The sequence below is a fragment of the Argentina silus genome (genome assembly GCF_951799395.1).
Source record: "Argentina silus genome assembly, chromosome: 7".
NCBI lineage: Eukaryota > Metazoa > Chordata > Actinopteri > Argentiniformes > Argentinidae > Argentina > Argentina silus.
In genome coordinates this window covers 8,245,149-8,264,324 of record NC_139661.1, presented here as the reverse complement: position 1 = coordinate 8,264,324, position 19,176 = coordinate 8,245,149, and the positions used below count along the sequence as shown (strand labels likewise).

The following is a 19,176-nucleotide window of genomic DNA, read 5'->3' as shown; positions in this document are numbered from 1 at the left end:
AAACTGTTACACAAAGGTATGATTACGGCTGAATTCTTCTGCAGATTTTGTGAGTGTGTGTGAGTGCGCGTTTGTGTGTGTTCATATTTGTGAGCGTTGTATATGTATATGGGGTCACACATATTGGCATCAAGTGTGTCATACACTGTTGGGGAATAGACATGTTGGTAGCAAATGTGAATTTCTAACTGCCATTTTGGTTTGTTATGTAAACTTCCTTGTCTCTGTCAGTGTCTGTGGAAGGGAAGGGACTCATTCTTGAAATGTGACATTTTCAGTGCTAAATTAATACTATCGCAGAGGTGACCCACCATACTGTGGTGTATCATCCATTATGAGACTTCATCTATCCTCTCCCCCACCCCTCCTCTACACTGACAGAGACACTGCATATCTACTGGATTACACAGACTGTAGCCATGTTACCCATAAGCAATATAACATTTTTTTAAAGACCAGAATCATTTTGTTCAGAAATATTAAGATGTTGCACTGGAAGGTCATAATAAAAGTGTTTTCATTCTAAGGTTAGTTTAAGAACAAGAGGCACTATCAATCTATCACCAAGTTTTAGATTTTGATACATTTTCTAAGCCTGCTGACTACCATGGTGGTACAGCCTTTGGATTCTGTGTTCACTCTAAAAGATAACTTTCTTGTCAACACTGTAACCCTATTTTCAGTTTTTTTGTTTTTTGTTTCTGTTATATTTTCTCTTTTTTCCTTTGGGAAAACTTTTTAAAATTCCTAATAAATTATTTTAAAACATTCCACTCACAACTTCAGTTGTCATTTTTTTCCACCAATTCTTTTGGCAACATTAAGATCTCACTCAATATTAAGATTCTCATTCTAATTTGAGAAATGTCTGAATGAATGAGCATAAGCTGGTGCTCTTTATCAGCAACACCTTTCTAAAGTTTGTAATTCTCTTGAGATGCAAAATAATGCCTAGAATACAAGATGTGACATTTATCCCTCAGCCTCTCAGCTCTCTAGTCACGGTGATGGGAGAGACAAGTCTGCATGGCAGGTTTGGAGTCTGGGGTGGCTGTGTTGGTTTAACACATTGGGAACTTAACCAAAGGTTAAATGGAAATATGAGGCGTAACAGAGGAAACTGTTATATTTTTCCCTGTCACTGCAGGCTCCCAGAGGCTGCTATCTGAGGTTCACCTCACCTGTTCTCTCTCCTTGACCAGGTGTGTGTGTCCTTCAACTATCTCACTCTCACCTCTCTTTCGCTCTGTCATTTTTACACAATTTTGATCTGCCTCTCTTTCTTCCTTCAATCCATGTGCATCTCATGCCTTAGCCCTCCTTCTATCACTTTGTCCATCTCACTTTCTTTTATCTCCCTGTTCCTCCGTCTCTCCTGCTATCTCACCCCCCCCCCCCTCCTCTCTCAAAGGGAGGATAGTGTTCACCCCTGAAAGTAATTAGGTCATCTCCCATCTCTGGCAAGAGCCCCCCTGTCTGCTCAGTCTTCACAGCAGCCCACGCCTCAGTCCGTCTTAAAACACTCTCCCAGGGTTCTTTCTCCTCATTCATTGGCTGACTTTCCTACCTACGTCCCTCAGCTCCACTCCGTCCGTCTCTGATCAGTGCGACCTGCTGATCTGGTCCGATGTCTCGAGGGACGCCACAGCCAGACCTAAAGGCCAAGCGCCCGCTGGATGGAAGTGCTGACCACCTGAGGGGCGGGGAGGCACAGGAGATTCCCCCCCTGCGGAACTATATCTTCCTTACCATCTTCACCTGCTTCTGCCCAGCATGGCCCATCAACATAGTGGCCCTGGCCTTCTCTGTAATGGTGAGTCTGACTCAGAGTTGAGTCACCCAAATGTGGTTTGCTTCCACATCAATGGGAAAGGAATATACTGTAAGTGTCTTCTCTTGAAAAGCATCAATTATGGAAGGAATTAATAGGGTGGTCAATTATTTAATCACTGAATGCTGTTTGATCTAAGACTGCTGATTAACAGTACAACTGCATGAATGTCACCTCAGCCATGACAAAATGTCTCTTCGCAGTTTGGTGGCATATGAATAGCCAGGGCAGACATTTAAGCTATTAAATGTGTTTGCAATTATTGGGCTGAGGGATGTCTAAGGGTTGTGGATAAATGTTTCTGTACGGTGTGTAGACTGCAGCTGTTGAAAATGTAAACTTTAAATTGTTTCTGGGAAATGCCTGCTCCTTACAGTATGAAACACATGTTGCCATTAAGTACCTGTTGATGTACTTGTGGAGCATCTGTGAAAGTGAATCAGTGGCGTATGATCATCTGATGGTGGATGAGTCAGTCTGTGAACTTCAGTCTCATGAGTTACAAAAATAGCCTCTTCACCTCTTTGACCTCCCTGTCAGTGTCACACACATACATACTCTATATGCTGACGGTGTGTGCTCTGTCTGTGATAGGATATATGGGCTCCCCAAGGCAGTGTTACACCACTGATGTGTTACACAGCTAAAGCATATGGATAGGTCAGGAGTACAGCTTCAAAGTTCATTGTTTGTGTAGGACCCTGGTGGGTGATTGATAATGAATAACTAAATACAGGATTTTGAACAAAATTGGAAACAGCAGCTAGGGCAGCGACAAGTGGAGTGGAGAGCAACACGTCTAGATTTGGAGTGTCTCTGTAACTGACAGGGTTCGGAGTTCCAGAGAGGAGGGCAACACCACTGTTTACTCTTTCCCCTCCATTACACCAAATGTGTGCCAATGGCAGCTGTCGCAGCTTTGTGGCTGTGAGAAACAAGATGAGGAGGGCAAGACACTGAGTCGTCCATAGCACTCTGATGTCCTTTCCTAATATAAACATTATAGATACCAGGCAAGGAATAGACGGTGGGAGACAGATAGACTGCACAGAAGGTGATTCACATAAACATGATTTAGCATTCAAGCTCAAGCTCGCTGCTTTCATCTGACGCACTGAAATTGCATTTGCTTTCTCTCCTTTCATAGTATTCTGATCTCTTTAACTGGTCTGGAATGGGGTCAGCATTGCCATATGTCTCCCTCCCTTATGACTTACTGGCTGAATGATAGATGGTTTCTGAGTTGAGAGGCAGGGAGATACGCTCCTCCTACCTGTTATTTACAGAGTATGTTCATTTCACACAGTTACAGATTCTTGTTGATTATTGGATTACGAGGTCTTACACAGTTTACTGATGGTTGATTCAAATGATTTGGTTAGAACTTTTCTCACTCACTCTCCCATTGCTCAATAATCTCTCACCCAGTATTTGTCTTGTAGGCCCAGAGTAGTTACGATGATGAGGACTATGAGGGATCTCAGCAGCTGGGTCGGAAAGCCCTCCACATGGCGATTGCCTCCATCATCATCGGCATCCTGATCATCACCACCTTCTGCATTGTACACATTACCACGGTATGATCAATGGTATTATTAAAGAATAAAAACGTTTTTTTTAATGAATGTTTGTATAATTCTTGTCAGCCCAAAATTGACATGTTCCCGAAATATATATATTTTGCACAACAGAGATATCATAATAGCAAGCTTAGATTTACTTCATGGAATTATTATTATTATAATAATTATTATTATTATATTTATTTATTTATTTATTATAAAATTATTAACATTATTTCCGTACTCCTCCCTAGGGGGTGGTCTGATTCCTGGAGGAGATATGATGACGGAGGATGAAAGATGTCAACATTCACACAGAGAGATCATCTGCACCAGAGGGAGAGAGATCTTCCCTGGGCACTTTCATGATTACACCAGACATTCTCCAGAGCATCATCAGTTGCAACCGTCTTTGATTTGAATCCTTTTTTACAAGCATTCATTTCAGTTTCATTTCTTGTCCATATTTTGCAGGTTAAACTTAATCAGTTTACTTTGTACAGAAAATGGGACTGGATATCAAGTTTAATCATTCAGTATTCTTTTATGTGTGCTGTTGACCTCATGTGATGGAACAGTTGCCTAGAGACCTTTCTTCTGACATAGTCTTTATAAAGATTGTGCAGATCTATGAAGTTGAGACTCAAGTACTATGCATTAAGAGTACTATGCAGTTTTGTACAGTGAGATTTTCTACGATGTTGTTTATTTTTTATTGTTTATACATACTGAAAAGACGTCTTGTAAGAAGTCTTGTACACTAGCCTGAGATGCATACTGTAGCAAATTGATTTATGTTCAGATGGTTGGAGGCATATAATTCCTGTCATTATTTTTTACGTGTGTATGTTTCGCATTGTCAGTGTAATTTCAATTAAATTGTCAGACAGTTGACAAATGTTTTTTGATGCACTATGAGTCTGTATAAATCAAGGTACAGATTAAATAGCTGTCTTGAGGCTGCTTTTTGTGTTTTGCTTTATTGCCTTGCCTTGCAGAAAAATGAGTTAATGAAGTATGAACTGATGAATTGTTGATAACAATTTCCTTTCTAGAAGTCAAGTAGTAAAGACACTAAACCTAACATGTTGAAGTCATACTGTATTTTTATGTGGTACTGTCTGAAACTGATGTTCAATCACTTGTGGTTTAGAACATGTATATCTGTTGTTATTTAAATAAATGGTCAATTTCAAATTATTTCTCTCACTCTCTTTCTCACACACACACACACACACACACACACAACGTTATTCCTGCCCCCCCCCCCCCCCCCCCCATACCCCCTGTCCTCCATTCCCACTCATTCTTGACACGAATTGCAATCTGCTGAGTCTGGAGGATCCTGTATTCTGATATGTAACCTTAGAACCATTATAATGGCTAAATATAGATTAGATTTTCCCCTTGGCATGGCACAGAGCTGCAACTACTGCGATGGTCAAACTCAACATTACTTCATTCAATGATTACTGAATTCAATGATGATAAGGATTATGATGATGATGATGGTGGTGGTGGTGGTGGTGGTAATGATGAAGTAGACCATGACAGTTCTTATGATAATGATTGCAGTCATTTCCAGGCTCTCACATTCATCAATGAGTTCATTTCAATCCATTCAGTATTCTTTATTACAACTTCAGTCAAGGGATTCAACAGTGAACCATCTCCAACAAACTGAATGCATGCACACACAATACAAAACCAATACAAAATCATAAGTCTACCATCCTTAGTTGTATAAAACTATTTAGGTGTGGTTTACTAACTCTAAGGGTCTGAATGTTTAGCTTGGTGTTGGTGCTTTTTACACCCCTAACTGTGTTTACCTAAGTGTGTACACTTTTTGGAGCCACTGTGGATAGAAATGTGACTCCCAGAGTACAGCTTGGCCCAGTTTTGAGACTGGAAACTTGATAGCCGTGAGAATGCATCAGAGAAATAAGTCAAACTATGGTGGTGCACGGACACACAGTTGGTTAGCTCCCTCCAAGGTCATACAGATGGCTGTTTGGTCTTAGAGACATTAACTGGCTGCAGCTCGTCATTATTAAGTGAATTGTGTGTTTTGTATGTGTTGTAATAAAATCTAACAGCTTTAAAAAATAATTCATATGCAATATTTGACACATTTGCAGAAATTAATACTTGATCAAAGTGTAGACTTTGGTGAGATAGCATTTCCCTGTACATTTTTTGTAATCTAAAATAGGACTTATTTTCTATTTCTATCTATTCGTAACCGGTTCATCTTATCTACTAATAGCTTGTCTCTTCAGTTCAATCTTTTTATTTATAATTTCTTGTCTAAAAAGTAAACCTACAGTGCATTTGGAAAGTATTCAGACCCTTTCACTTTTTCCTCATTTTGTTATGTTACAGCCTTATTCTAAAATGGATTATATTCATTTTCCCCCCTCATCAATCTACACACAATACCCCATAATGACAAAGCAAAAACAGGTTTAGAAATGTTTGCCAAATTATTACAAATAAAAAAACTGAAATCACATTTACATAAAAGTACTCAGACCCTTTACTCAGTACTTTGTTGAAGCACCTTTGGCAGCGATTACAGCATCAAGTCTTCTTGGGTATGATGCTCCAAGCTTGGCACACCTGTATTTGGGGAGTTTTTCCCATTCTTCTCTGCAGATCCTCTCAAGCTCTGTCATGTGGGATGGGGTGCGTCGGTCCAGAGCCATTTTCAGATGTTAGATCGGGTTCAAGTCCAGGCTCTGGCCACTCGAGGACATTCAGGCTGTGTGCTTTGGGTCTCATCAAGGATCTCTCTGTACTTTGCTCCATTCATCTTTCCCTCGATCCTGACTAGTCTCCCAGTCCCTGCCGCTGAAAAACATCCCCACAGCATGATGCTGCCACCACCATGCTTCACCGTAGGGATGGTATTGGCCAGGCAATGAGTGGTGCCTGGTTTCCTCCAGACGTGACGCTTGGCATTCAGGCCAAAGAGTTCAATCTTGGTTTCATCAGACCAGAGAATCTTGTTTCTCATGATCTGAGAGTCCTTTAGGTGCCTTTTGGCAAACTCCAAGCAGGCTCTTATGTGCTTTTTACTGAGGAGTGGCTTCTGGCCACTCTACCATAAAGGCTTGATTGGTGGAGTGCTGCAGAGATGGTTGTCCTTCTACAAGGTTATCCCATCTCCACAGAGGAACTCTGGAGCTCTGTCAGAGTGACCGTTGGGATCTTGGGTCACCTCCCTGACGATGGCCCTTCTCCCCCTATTGCTCTGTTTGGGCGGGTGGCCAGCTCTAGGAAGAGTTGGTGGTTCCAAACTTCTTCCATTTAAGAATGATGGAGGCTACTGTGTTCTTGAGGACCTTCAATACTGATCTGTGCCCTTCCCCAGGCCTGTGCCTGAGCTCAATTTCGAGTGTCATAGCAAAGGGTCTGAATACTTATGTAAATGTGATATTTAAGTTTTTTATTTTTAATAAATTAGCAAACATTTCTAAAACCCTGTTTTCGCTTTGTCATTATGGGGTATTGTGTGTAGATTGATTAACTGAATCCATTTTAGAATAAGGTTGTAACATAACAAAATTGGTCTGCATTCGGAAAGTTAAAGGGTCTGAAAACTTTCCGAATGCACTTTATACATTCAAATTGGACTACCTAAGCAACCACAATGGTAAGGGAAATCCTGAAATGTGTTTCAGTTTACTATACCCCACATTTCGTTAGTTTATTCAGTTGAGTTGACAAGAAGCGAATTAGCTTTTCAAATACAGACGAACGGTAAATGTTCAAAACATGTTAAAGACAGACGTGACTTATTAACTTCATGACCTCTAGAGAAGGAAACAGGAGGCGGAAGAGGTGTGTGCTTTTCTAGTAGGCTACAATGTAATTTACCTCTGAGCTTTCCAGTGGGAAATGGCGATAACACGATAGAATAGATTACAAACTTTTTTAAAGAATATAAAAAAGGTAAGAAAAGCGAATCGAATGATAAGTTTTACCAATGGAACAGGACGTGTTTGTTATTGTGTCACCATTCTGTGTTGTTGCCTGGTCAAAAGTTCGACAGACAATTCAGCAGATCTTATAGCCCAGGGAAGCCAACAATGCCTATTGTGTCTGCAGGGCCTGTGTGTGTGTGTGTGTGTGTGTGTGTGTGTGTGTGTGTGTGTGTGTGTGTGTGTGTGTGTGTGTGTGTGTGCGCGCGAGCGCGCGCGCGTTGGATAATGTGTTACAATTGTTTATTAAATTCAAATACCCTTATCAGATCGGCATCCCAGTTTTGAGAGTATCCACGTACTCTACATCATCGGAGATTTTCAGCGGCCCCACGAAATATCAAAAAGGCTGCTGAATATCCATACAAATTAAATGTGTAAAGATCCGAACAAGGAACTCCGCATTTGCCCATAGTAGTGTGCAGGTAAAACAGAGGGTGATTGGCTAAACGCCATAAATTGTAAACGAAGGGGCGGAAATGCAGTTGCGACGCGGAGTGCCATGTTTCGATTTTGGCTTCGGAAATGTTGGATATTTCGTGGAGAGTACGTGGATACTTTCAAAACTGGGATAAGTGATGCCGATCAGATATGAGCACTCATGGTTGAGTTAAGTCGCAAGCTCCGAAAAAGCCATTACGACGACACTCCATCGCTGGAGATAGGCTTGTATTAGTATCGTGTTAATAAGTAGAGTGGTTGTTACCAGTTGATGCTGAGGCAGAATGGGGAACAGCAGCAGTGATCGGGCCAGTGGGGGTGAGAGGTCATATCAGCGAGATGGACAAGGTGCCAAGGACGGAGCACACCCTAAGATCCTGATGGACAGCACAGAGGATGCTGACATTTTTCAAAGAGAGGATGCAAAGGTACAGTACCAGAGAACAGATTGAACAGAGTCCTACAGCTTCTATCAAACCAGCATTACAACATTCACACAGTGACTGACATTTCCTTGGCTCTTATGGTAAAATACTGATGTTGCATAACTATAGATTAGGCCCATATAGATTTGATTGAATGACGGAAATGTCTGTACCCTCATCAAAAACAGGTACATTTGTGTATTTAATGTATTTGAGAGAGCCATTTGGTATTGCCTAATTATTCCTTGTGATGTTATTAATGTAAATCCCATCCTGACTGTCAAGGCTCCTCAGGAGATACAGGAGTTTCTGGCCTGGCAGCGGGACCTGGAGAGTGACAGTAAATGTCCAAGTCAGGCAAGGCCTACTGTTTTCCGTTGGACTGGTGCGGGCAAAGACATTTTTGTCTCTGGCTCGTTCAATAATTGGGCCACCAAGATTCCACTTAACAAAAGGTAAGCAGGTTTGGTACAGATGTTTTGGGCTCTTTAACTTTTGAATAATTATTTCTTATTACTGATAATTTAATGACATTTCCTGCTCTATTGAATTATGTTATGTACTTCTCTAGTCAGAACAACTTTGTGGCAGTTGTGGACTTGCCTGAGGGAGAACACCAGTATAAGTTCTGTGTAGATGGACAGTGGACCCTCGACCCGACAGGGGTGAGAACAAAGCCTCTCTCTGTCCGAATGATGGATATGATACCATTTCTTCTGTGTTCTCTCCATCAATATCATTTCATCCTCCCCAGGCTGTTCAGACAACCAAAACGGGCACCGTTAATAATGTCATTCAGGTGAAGACGACTGACTTTGAAGTCTTTGATGCCCTCATGACAGATTCGCAGGAATGCGCAGACATGTCAGGTACAGACACTGCTCCACATCTGTTATCTGTTATAACTCCATTTATTGGTAAAGGATTCAAAAGCAGAATCGCTGGTGATGATGTATGAGTTTATGTGCCTCATAGGGTGTTTAACTGAAGAAGAGTTTTTAATCTGTGTTTATTCAGAGGACTAATATTATAATTTTCATGCATATCTCATATGTGTTGAGAATGACAATTTATATTATTATAATATGTCCATCGTACGTTTTGCAGAGTAAATGACTTGCATGTTCTGGGTTTTTTGTTGTCTTTGCAGACCTCTCTAGTTCTCCTCCAGGACCCTACCTGCAGGAAGCATACATGACCAAGACAGACGACAAGCTCAAGAACCCCCCCATCCTGCCACCACACCTGCTGCAAGTCCTGCTCAACAAGGACACAGGCATATCTGTGAGTGAAGATCCAGCGGCTGTGGAGCATGTGCAGCTGCAGGGAGATTCATTTAGTTATACAGTACTCATGTTTTTTTCTTCTTCTATATCTTGGACAGTGCGACCCAGCCCTGCTTCCAGAACCAAACCATGTGATGCTGAACCACCTCTATGCCCTCTCCATCAAGGTAAATCACTGCTGCTTCATCTAGGCCATTCACCTCGGCGGGGGTCAGGTTTGGTTTCTGTCAGTTGACTTAATGGACATGGAATAGTTCTGAATTTATATTGCATTAATTGACTGCAACTCTGCATCTCATGAGAGGATGATTCAGATCTGCTCTTCTCTCTCTTCTATTCTGCCTGATCCATGTCTATTTTTATTTATTTCAGGATGGGGTAATGGTTCTAAGTGCAACACATCGCTACAAAAAGAAGTATGTGACCACGCTACTGTACAAGCCAATATAATCAAGATCTCCTTGTAAGCCTCAGAGATAGAAATGTTTTCTGTTTTTCTCTTGTATAATTGTGTTTTTTGTACCAATGATTAAACATCACAGATAAATTATAAATAATAATCTGACCATTTTCAGTTCACTGAAAAACTTACAGCAGCGGAAGTGGCAAGATATTGTTTTTTTATTTATTTTTTACCTCTTTCAAGCACAAAAGAAAGATTTGACTGTGTAATATAGGTATTTCTGTCCCTGATATCAGTTGAACACAAAGCTGAAATGTTGTTTTTAGATATCTAAATGTTAGCTCATGGAAACAGAAATGACCTGAATGTGTTAAACAGACACTTATCAGTTTGATGGAAAAGTACCATTGTGTAATAGTGAGACAAACCCAGCTGTTCAACTACTAAAAAGTAGAAGCCTGCCATATCTAAACACACAAATGTGTGAGTACACAGATACGCGCCTATAACGACCGGTATGGGTTGCAGTGCAGACAGGTAATCGTGTATTTCAAACTGATTCTTGATACATCCACCTATATTTTTAGGTATTTAAATCTCAATTTAGTTCCTTTGTGCTTTTTAAATAAGATAGATAGATAGGTACTTTATTGATCCCCGAGGGGAAATTAAGGCATTACAGTTGCTCACATCACAAACAACAAAATAAAGTGACAATAGAATAATAGAATAAAAATAAAATAGACATCTGAAACATTATTATCATTAACAGTCCAGTATGATTTAACACCCCCCAGCCTGACTCTGATCACCCCGATCGAGCCAGCCAGAGGAGTTGTACAGTCTTATTGTAGCAGGCAATATTGCAGTCTTATTGTAGCAGGCAATATTGCAGTCTTATTGTAGCAGGCAATATTGCAGTCTTATTGTAGCAGGCAATATTGCAGTCTTATTGCAGCAGGCAATAAGACTGTAAAATGCAAAATGAACAAAAACAAACACTCAAAAGAATGCCGTATAACTGTTTTAATCAGGTTTGGTTTTGAACCAGGGTTGGTTTTCAGAGCAGGACCTCTCCATCAATTGGCATCAATGCTGATGCATATTATTCATGAAAAATTACATTCATTAAAATTAATTTTCAGGGAATGCTAATTTGTGGTTTAAGATGTTTGATCTACTAGGGGGTTTGTATTGGCTCATTCGACACAGTGGACTTTGGGGTCTAGGTTCTTGTTCTCAGCATTGTAGACTGACTGGGCCAAACAGTGGGCAGCAACACGGTCACACTCGCACACAGAGGCCTGGCACTTATCGTTGTCGGCTGAGGATATGGGTGATAACAAGCATTAGTAGCAGTGGGCTGTACACATAAAAAGCTGAAACCATACAGGACCAAACCTACAACTACTTTGCATCTGAACATTTTACAGAACAACTTGGACACTCACAAGAGCATTATTAGTCTGTCCTGCTGTTATAACTGTCCCTACAGAGATCTTTTCTAATTATATTTCCAAACATCTATAACAAGGTAACAAACGGTTCTGTTCCACTCTAGATTGTATTTCATGTTATTGTTTCAACTTTAGGATTCCTTCAGTTTAGTTTTAGGATATTACCTGAACAAGAGACCTGCTGATTGGTGCAGGAGTAGTCATAAACCTTGATGTAAGGGAGGTCAACAATGGGTCTGCAATCTGGACCTTTTCTGCTGGCTTCATAGCAGCGGTCATGGACCTGACAACACCTGGGAGGGAGGAGAAGGTGATGAGTTTTTGATGAATACTCAAAAGAAATCCATGATCAATATCCTCAGTCAAATGTTCTGCTATTGAAATATATGGATTGAGTAAAACAAATCAAACAATAAGATTAAGTTACCCATCCGCCTCGTCCCGTGGGGTCCCAGTCCCCCCAAAACCACACCAGCAGCCATAGTTGTTATAGAGAAAAGGGCTAACCCCTGGCTGGACGCATGTGATCATCTCCCCAAACTGCCACAAAGCCCTAGGTAGCAGTGCGCCATGGGCCACACAGGCTGATAAAGGAGAGGGGTGAAGGGCTCTCAGTCCACATTATCAAGACATTGTAGTTCTATGTTATAGTTTCATGGAAAATTGTTGAGTGCTCAGGCAGGTGAAAAGAAAGACAACAATCTTAGAAGATAGAAATTAAGTGATATCAGAGGATGAAAAGGAAAAGGAAGTTTTACCAGACAGCAGCAGCAGGATGGCAGTGGTATTCATGGTAACGGCAACAGGGGGGAGTCTCCAGCTTTACCTGCTCTTATAGTGGCTATAGGGGGCTTCAGAGATAAGAAACGGAAGGTTTCACGGTCGGAATAAAATTACATCACTACAGTATTATCCTTTCATTACAGGAAAGTGTGTTTAGCAAAGTCAAAACAGAAAATTAAAAAAAAAATTAAAAAATATGTTGTCTCATTACCATATGAGATCAGTGGTGAAGGACCTCAACCATATCTCAACATTTAGGTATGAGAGCTCGAGTGATTGTCCATTATGTTCTAATGATCAATCACCTGCCACCATATTGGTGCACTGGGATGGGGATCTACAGTACCACCTAGTTATATGACACCCACACAAATAGTTTTCTAGAATTGTGTTTGTCACCAACATCTACTTATTTAGAATTGAGTTAAAGGACTTTGTACCATACAATGCTATTATGTGTGAACAATAATATTGTGGAATTCATGACTGCTGGATGTTTGACAGTTGGATGTAATGTAGGCGTTTTTGTTTTTGTTGGTTTTTCCAATTATATTAGACTATTTCATCATTTGTCCTCAAGTCTGTCACTGTTTTCTTAGAGCCAGAGAGTTATGGTTAGGGTTAAAACATGAGTAGTGTTCTGTATCTTTTCAATTGCCAAAACACCATTGCAATGTGAATTTAGCTTGTAACTGCCCCCAAAGAACACTTCCAGCAGAACAGCTGTGTAAACAACAAATACATGATTAAATTCCCACACATTTCACATGGCTCAGATCAAGCTTTGCACAATGAGCTATTGAGTCTGGTGTATTTACATGTAAATCTAAATATTGAAATGCATCTTTATCATTGTACACAGGTCCATAAGTGTTAATTAGTGTGTCTCTGTATTTGCAATTATTTGTGCATTTCTATTCTTTCTCCTCAAGTGTATATGGCCCTGTGTGTGTTAATCAGCAAGGCCCGCCCCTCAAGGTTATGAGTCAATATATATATTCACAAGTTTCAGACCAGATCTTTTCAATGCCAAAATGAGTGGCTTTCACACTTTGCTGTTCTTAACTATCTGTCTGCCAGTCTGTGAGTATTTTATACACTGTATGTATGTGAGACAGCTTTGATGCTGTTTTCATTACCAGAGCAGGATACTAGTTTGTACTGTCTTTAATTTGCAAAAAGGATTCCTTTAGTAAAGTCACTTTGCATTGCAAAACATTTGACAAATTACACATACATGGAACTTGTATATTGCAAAAGACGCTGTGTGCTTCACCTGGAATATGACCCTTCAAATCTGAGGTTACCTCTCCATTTCCATCACAATGCTTGTGTGTCTCATAGTACTGGCGTTCCCAAGCTACTATGCGCTATGGCAGTTCAGGAAGATGATTGTCTGCGCCAACCCTGACAGCTGGCCTTTGCTGGACTATGTTGACTACGGCTGCTACTGTGGGATGGGCGGCTCAGGCACACCTGTGGATCAGCTTGACAGGTGCGCAGGTAGGGGAGGACAGGGGCAGCAGGGATTCTTTAAGGGATTCTTTTTGGCCACTTGGTTATAGACCAATTTTGTAGAGTGACTGAGATGATGTTTTTTCCCATCGACTGTGCTTTTCCTCTCCACCATTCAACTTTGTAGATTTTTGTAAGTCTCCCCAGACTTGCTTTGGCTGCATTCCTGAGCAGTTTTGTTCCTCTCCATTTGCTCAGTTTGTAATGACAACCTGATCCACACAGTGTGTAATTGATTCCTATGCAAATCAAATCTCATCCTGTGGATGAGCTTGACAGCTACGCAGGTAGGAGAGGACAGGGGTAGCAGGGGCAGCAGAGGCAGTGAACAGAGTTGGGCTCTCAGAGTTGAAGATGAATGTATGAAAAGTAGTGTGGAGATATAGGTTAGAAAAAGAAAAAAAACTTGCTTGATATGAAAGGCTGTGATGTTCGGTGTGAAAGGTTATGAAACCATTGCTCTTTGTGCCCCATGTGTGTGTTCTAGATGCTGCCAGATTCATGACCAATGCTTCAGTGATGCCATGCAGCACGATGCATGTTGGCCTATCTTAGACAACCCTTACACTGAAATATACCGCTACACATGTGACCAGGACACCAACACTGTCACCTGCCCTGTTGGTGAGTGTGTTAAGCATAATTGCAAGATTCAAACATAGCCCTTTTGAAAAAATAGAACTTTCAGACTGCATTCAGTGCCTTCGGAAAGTATTCAGACCCCTTCACTTTTTCCACATTTTGTTGTGTTATAGACTCAATTTAAATGGATTAAATTAAAAGAATTTGCCATCAATCCACACACAATACCCCAGAATGACAAACGAAAATAGGTTTTTAGAAATGTCAGTACATTTATTAAAATTGAAATACAGAAATACCTCATGTACATAAGTATTCAGACCCTTTGCTATGACACTCTTAAAATTATAACAATGTCATCAACAAATCACTCAGTAAGTTGAATTGAGTCCATCTTAATGCAACGATAATAGTTCATGTAATTTTGGAATTAATATCTTTGTTTTTATAGGGTCTCTGATTTGCTGATAGGAATCATTTACATTTTACATTTACATTTTTGACATTTAGCAGACGCCTTTATCCAAAGCGACTTACAACAAATACATTTGTCTAAGTAAGTGAATCATCTATCCATTAGTCATGAAAATCTATGCTAGGACCAGGGGCCATTGGCAGTCACAATGCTAGAACAAGTAAGAATTATTATTAAATAATAATAATAATAATAATAATATTTACAGTAGAGAAACTGTACAGGGGGGTAGTGGGGATGAAGAGGTCTTTAGGAGGGACAGTTAAGATGTAGCCTGAAGAGATGGGTCTTCGATCTACGGAGGAAGATAGGTGGTGACTCTGCAGTCCTGACAGCAGTGGGAAGCTAGTTCCACCAGCGGGGCGCCAGGACAGTGAAAAGCCGTGACCGAGTAACGCGACTGCTGCATCCACATAGAAGCGGAGGTGCCAGGCGGCCAGCCGAGGTGGAAGAGGGGAGCGATCGGGCAGGGGTTTGGGGGCTGACCATTGCTTGCAAGTAGGGAGGGGCTGTTCCCTTTGCCCGGGAGGCGAGCACCAGTGTCTTGAATCTGATGCAAGCTGCTACCGAGAGCCAGTGAAGGGTGCGATGGGGGGGGGATTGATATCAAATGCCTTTAATTTAATCTATTTTAAATTGAGTCTATAACACAACAAAATGTGGAAAAGTGAAGGGGTCTGAATACTTTCTGAAGGCACTGTATATAGTATGTGCTATAGGGAACATAGGAGATGCAACAGCACCCTCTTTAGGCTATTCTAGGCCCCTACATCTGTATATCAATGAAGATGACCCTCTTGAGCTTGGCAATGACATTCTCCGTGTAGTCTTGTGTAGCCAAATGCCATACTCTTGTATAGATTCAAGCCTCCTGGAACACAGGTGGAAGAAATTAATTTTAAAGCCACCTTGTGCAATTCGTGCACACTATTAAAGAGTGGCATTTTGCATAATTGACCAAATGCATTCCATGACAAGAATAACATGACATGCATCCCAACACACACTTTATGTATCTGATGTGTCTGTAATGTTCAAGGAGTGACATTACATGGGAGCCGCATTACATTTTCAAACACATTTTGCAGCTATATATACTAGTTTTACAACTGTGCCATTTATCCTCATCTCTCTCTTCCTCTCTCTCCCTCTCCCCTCTCTCACTCTCCCCTCCCCTTTTCTCCCTCTGTCAAACAGAAAACAACAGTCCATGTGAGATGTTTATCTGTGAGTGTGACAGAAAGGCAGCCAATTGTTTTGCCACGGCAGGGTACAACGAGGAGAATGTGCGTCTTCCCAGTGACCGCTGCAACTAAACTATCAGCAGAACTGAACCTACTGTTGTTATCACTAGCACATGTCTCTCTTTGAAATCAACAACAGATATGATCAAGCATGTGGCTTTGTGTTTTATTGTTCTTATCTTCCCAAAAAAACATTATCTTTTAATAGGCACCTATTTAATGATAGGCTACACCAAATGTTAATCAAACACCCTTATATTACGTGTTAGTAATATATTATGTGCTGATTAACAACCGTATGTGCTTACATGCATACATAAACACCACCATGTTATACCATCAAAACAGTTACTGAAAGTCATCCTTGACTTTCTTCTGTATCCTGTGAATATCGTGTTTTATATCAGTGATCACTGGCATAGTTTTGAGGGCCAGGTTCATGCATCATTAGCAAAAATGGGTGCACTGTTTATCATTTCCCATTTGCCTCACAAACATAATGGAAGGCCAGAGTACAGTCTGCATCATTCCAAAGCTTGCGTCGACGTTCAACACTTGCATGAAGCTGCCCACAGTCCTCTCCATTAACACGGTAGTCCCAGTTATCTGGCTGCCCTTGATCCCAGAAGCTGAGAGGAAGAAGAGGTAGAAGCTATTATATTAACAGGTTTAAGGATTTCATATCCTACATCCCCACATCCCACAATCATCCCAGTATTCCCTTACTCTGGAGTTGAGTTAAAGTCAGTTCCATCCACCCAGGTCCAATGGTCCTCTTTTTCTCTCTCCACAAGCCCAATCCAGTAGCTTTCGGAGGTTAAGAGCAGGTTTGAGATGTAGTCCTAAACAGCCGAAAAATAGGAGCTCTCTTAGCATCAGCCCACAACCCCTCATGTGAGACCAACAATAACTTCTCCTCTGCCTTACCAGCTCCTCCTCACTGTTAAGAACAAGCAAGTGTGCCTTCAGCGCAATACATTTTTCCTCTGCTCTGGTCCAATGGACCTTGTCTTTGGAAATCATATAGCAGCTGCTGTCAAAGAATGTCCAGCCTTCCTCACACGGCCCTGGGGACAGTGGGATCAAAGTGATCAGGCAGTCATGTTGGGCAAAAGTCAGTGCAAGGGATAGTAATGGTCTACTAATCAGTCAATTACCTTTCACTGGAACCTCAAATTCATTAGAATGTCCATAATTGGCATGAGGGGTGGCTGTCAAAAGGTGGGGGGTTGTGTGTGTGTGTGTGTGTGTGTGTGTGTGGGGGGGGGGGGGGCAAGAAGAAAGAGATTATGAAAAAAGCATAAATATGCAATCAGTACTAGACTTTTTTTGTTAAAACTGAATAACTTTTACAACAAACAGTTATTTGCATATATTGGTATCAGGATGTTCGTCATCACACTCCATCAAGATAAGGTTGATGTTGTCTTTCACTGATAATAGCCATAATTACCTGATGCGGCTTGTGCACTTGTCACAAACTTTTGAAGTGACTTAAGGTTAAGCTGCACATCAGCTATCTCTCTGTTTATTTGAGAGACTTGGGAAAAGGAGGACAGAGTTGTAAGAAAAAGTTATGAAATTATGAAGTGGTAACAACCTAAGTGTATAAAGATGAACACTAAAACACAAATTTTGTATTTACTGTATCTGCCGCCTCCAATGAAAAATGATCTGCACAAAATTTTGTGAGCCTTACATTTAAGTCCAGTAACCAGCAGTAGTATCAACAAGACGAACACCAAGACACTATACAGGAGAAAAGCCACCTTGCCCTGCATCACTAAGAGAACACACAAATGGTGAAAATGACAATGTATGGATTGGTTAGATTAATCCGTGTTGTTCCCTAGAATAACCTATGGTATGATTTACCTCTTTGTAGGATCATTTTCCGCCCACTAGGGTTACTTTCAATATCAGAGCCACCGAATTGATTATAGTTTGTGGATTCCATTTCTGGGGGAGAGATATTGATTTGTTTAGTCCCTTTGTTTAATTATAATCTTATTCTTGGGTCAAAAGAAAAATGTCATTCTACCCAACCAGGGTGGTTTGATTATAGCAGGTCAAACGGTTTGAGGACAGGTGCCCATCTGTTTCAAGGTTAAATATGTTAAGTATTAACCTCTCAATCAATAGTCTATGGAAACCTCCATCATATAATCCCCCAAGTTGTTTGAATGCCGCAATTAAGTTATTTTCCTACCAAAAGCCTCAACTAAGATTTTTGAAAATTATATTTAGATAAATGAAGTTACAATATGATTATTCAGTGAATATCCTGATTGAAAGTTGCTTAATAAACTCCAAATTACCCATAACCTAAAGTAAACGGTGGTAATACAGTCCAACAAAAATCGTGTAACTCTGACATCCCATCCTATGTCATCTTACCTCCCTCTCAGCCGATCTCTCAGTGCGTCTAGTGTTCTCTGCCTAATCTTTGATCACAGGTTCAAAGTTGTGTTTTTGTGGAGTCCTCCCATAGGCCTACATGTGACTGGTTAAAAAGAGCAAACAATTTTGCTGCCAAAACAAGGTTGACATAAAGAAAGAACAGAAGTTAATATATCAGAGGTAAAATAAAGCCTAATTAATAACTAATTAAACAAGAATGTATCTTTACAATAGCCATATTCTTCTCAGACTCAGCAATAGGTCCGCATTTGATGATATGTCTGTATAATCAATGGATATCCAGTACAGTGGTCTGGTCTATTAAAGGGGGAATCTGGGATTCAAACAACAACAAAGCGGTCTCTCACTGTTTGTGGTAAACAGCTAAGAGATGGGGCTGGAGAAATGTAACCACTCTCAAATTCATAGACGGAGCTATGGTTGCAATGACTGTCCCATAAATTAGATCAAAATTATAGTTTTAACCATGTTTTGAAGCTATACAGTGTTTATTGTCCTCCACACTGAAACTGGGGAGGGGACTCTTGATCAGTCTCTGTCCAATCGTATGCCCCATGCTTCATCTCCGACATCACTGGGACAATTTTGTTGAAACTTGGGTGAATGATGCGTCTTGCCGTACAGATGCAGCATTTACAAAATTACACTGATTGGTCCAATTTTTACCAAACTTTGGTGAATGATGCTTCTTGGCATCTGTTGTTAGGAGTTTTGAGATGACATCAATTCATCTTGTGGCGTGGCGGCTAAAGTGATGGGTTGTTA

The 19,176-nt window shown here is 40.7% G+C and overlaps 4 protein-coding genes across 4 annotated transcripts; 3 read left to right on the top strand and 1 right to left on the bottom strand.

Annotated features, from left to right (window-relative positions):
- Positions 1 to 1,627: 1,627 nt before the first annotated feature.
- Positions 1,628 to 3,708, top strand: LOC310806636 (transmembrane protein 233-like; the record flags this gene model as incomplete). Its single annotated transcript, XM_083672807.1, has 3 exons — positions 1,628 to 1,813; positions 3,274 to 3,408; positions 3,648 to 3,708. The coding sequence occupies 3 exons, from the start codon at positions 1,628 to 1,630 to the stop codon at positions 3,657 to 3,659; spliced, it is 333 nt and encodes a 110-aa protein (XP_083528933.1). The 3' UTR covers positions 3,660 to 3,708.
- A 3,524-nt stretch (positions 3,709 to 7,232) lies between these two features.
- On the top strand, positions 7,233 to 10,132 carry prkab1b (protein kinase, AMP-activated, beta 1 non-catalytic subunit, b). The gene is made up of 8 exons (XM_083672793.1): positions 7,233 to 7,350; positions 8,089 to 8,248; positions 8,531 to 8,700; positions 8,817 to 8,910; positions 9,000 to 9,114; positions 9,396 to 9,529; positions 9,630 to 9,698; positions 9,904 to 10,132. Exons 2-8 carry the CDS (start codon positions 8,105 to 8,107, stop codon positions 9,979 to 9,981), a joined length of 804 nt encoding a protein of 267 aa, XP_083528919.1. The 5' UTR covers positions 7,233 to 7,350; positions 8,089 to 8,104; the 3' UTR covers positions 9,982 to 10,132.
- Positions 10,133 to 11,108: 976 nt separating this feature from the next.
- On the bottom strand, positions 11,109 to 12,183 carry LOC310807005 (phospholipase A2-like; the record flags this gene model as incomplete). Its single annotated transcript, XM_083673283.1, has 4 exons — positions 11,109 to 11,258; positions 11,557 to 11,684; positions 11,819 to 12,014; positions 12,150 to 12,183. The coding sequence occupies 4 exons, from the start codon at positions 12,181 to 12,183 to the stop codon at positions 11,134 to 11,136; spliced, it is 483 nt and encodes a 160-aa protein (XP_083529409.1). The 3' UTR covers positions 11,109 to 11,133.
- Positions 12,184 to 13,413: 1,230 nt separating this feature from the next.
- On the top strand, positions 13,414 to 16,081 carry pla2g1b (phospholipase A2, group IB (pancreas)). The gene is made up of 3 exons (XM_083672804.1): positions 13,414 to 13,669; positions 14,177 to 14,313; positions 15,944 to 16,081. Exons 1-3 carry the CDS (start codon positions 13,500 to 13,502, stop codon positions 16,060 to 16,062), a joined length of 426 nt encoding a protein of 141 aa, XP_083528930.1. The 5' UTR covers positions 13,414 to 13,499; the 3' UTR covers positions 16,063 to 16,081.
- The last annotated feature ends 3,095 nt before the right edge of the window (positions 16,082 to 19,176 follow it).

Coding starts and splice junctions, on each gene's coding strand:
- prkab1b (XM_083672793.1), top strand. CDS start 8,105: ATGGGGAACAGCAGCAGTGATCGGGCCAGTGGGGGTGAGAGGTCATAT. Junction 8,249..8,530: donor TTCAAAGAGAGGATGCAAAG/GTACAGTACCAG, acceptor CTGACTGTCAAG/GCTCCTCAGGAGATACAGGA. Junction 8,911..8,999: donor GGACCCTCGACCCGACAGGG/GTGAGAACAAAG, acceptor CATCCTCCCCAG/GCTGTTCAGACAACCAAAAC.
- pla2g1b (XM_083672804.1), top strand. CDS start 13,500: ATGCTTGTGTGTCTCATAGTACTGGCGTTCCCAAGCTACTATGCGCTA. Junction 13,670..14,176: donor CCTGTGGATCAGCTTGACAG/GTGCGCAGGTAG, acceptor TGTGTGTTCTAG/ATGCTGCCAGATTCATGACC. Junction 14,314..15,943: donor CACTGTCACCTGCCCTGTTG/GTGAGTGTGTTA, acceptor TCTGTCAAACAG/AAAACAACAGTCCATGTGAG.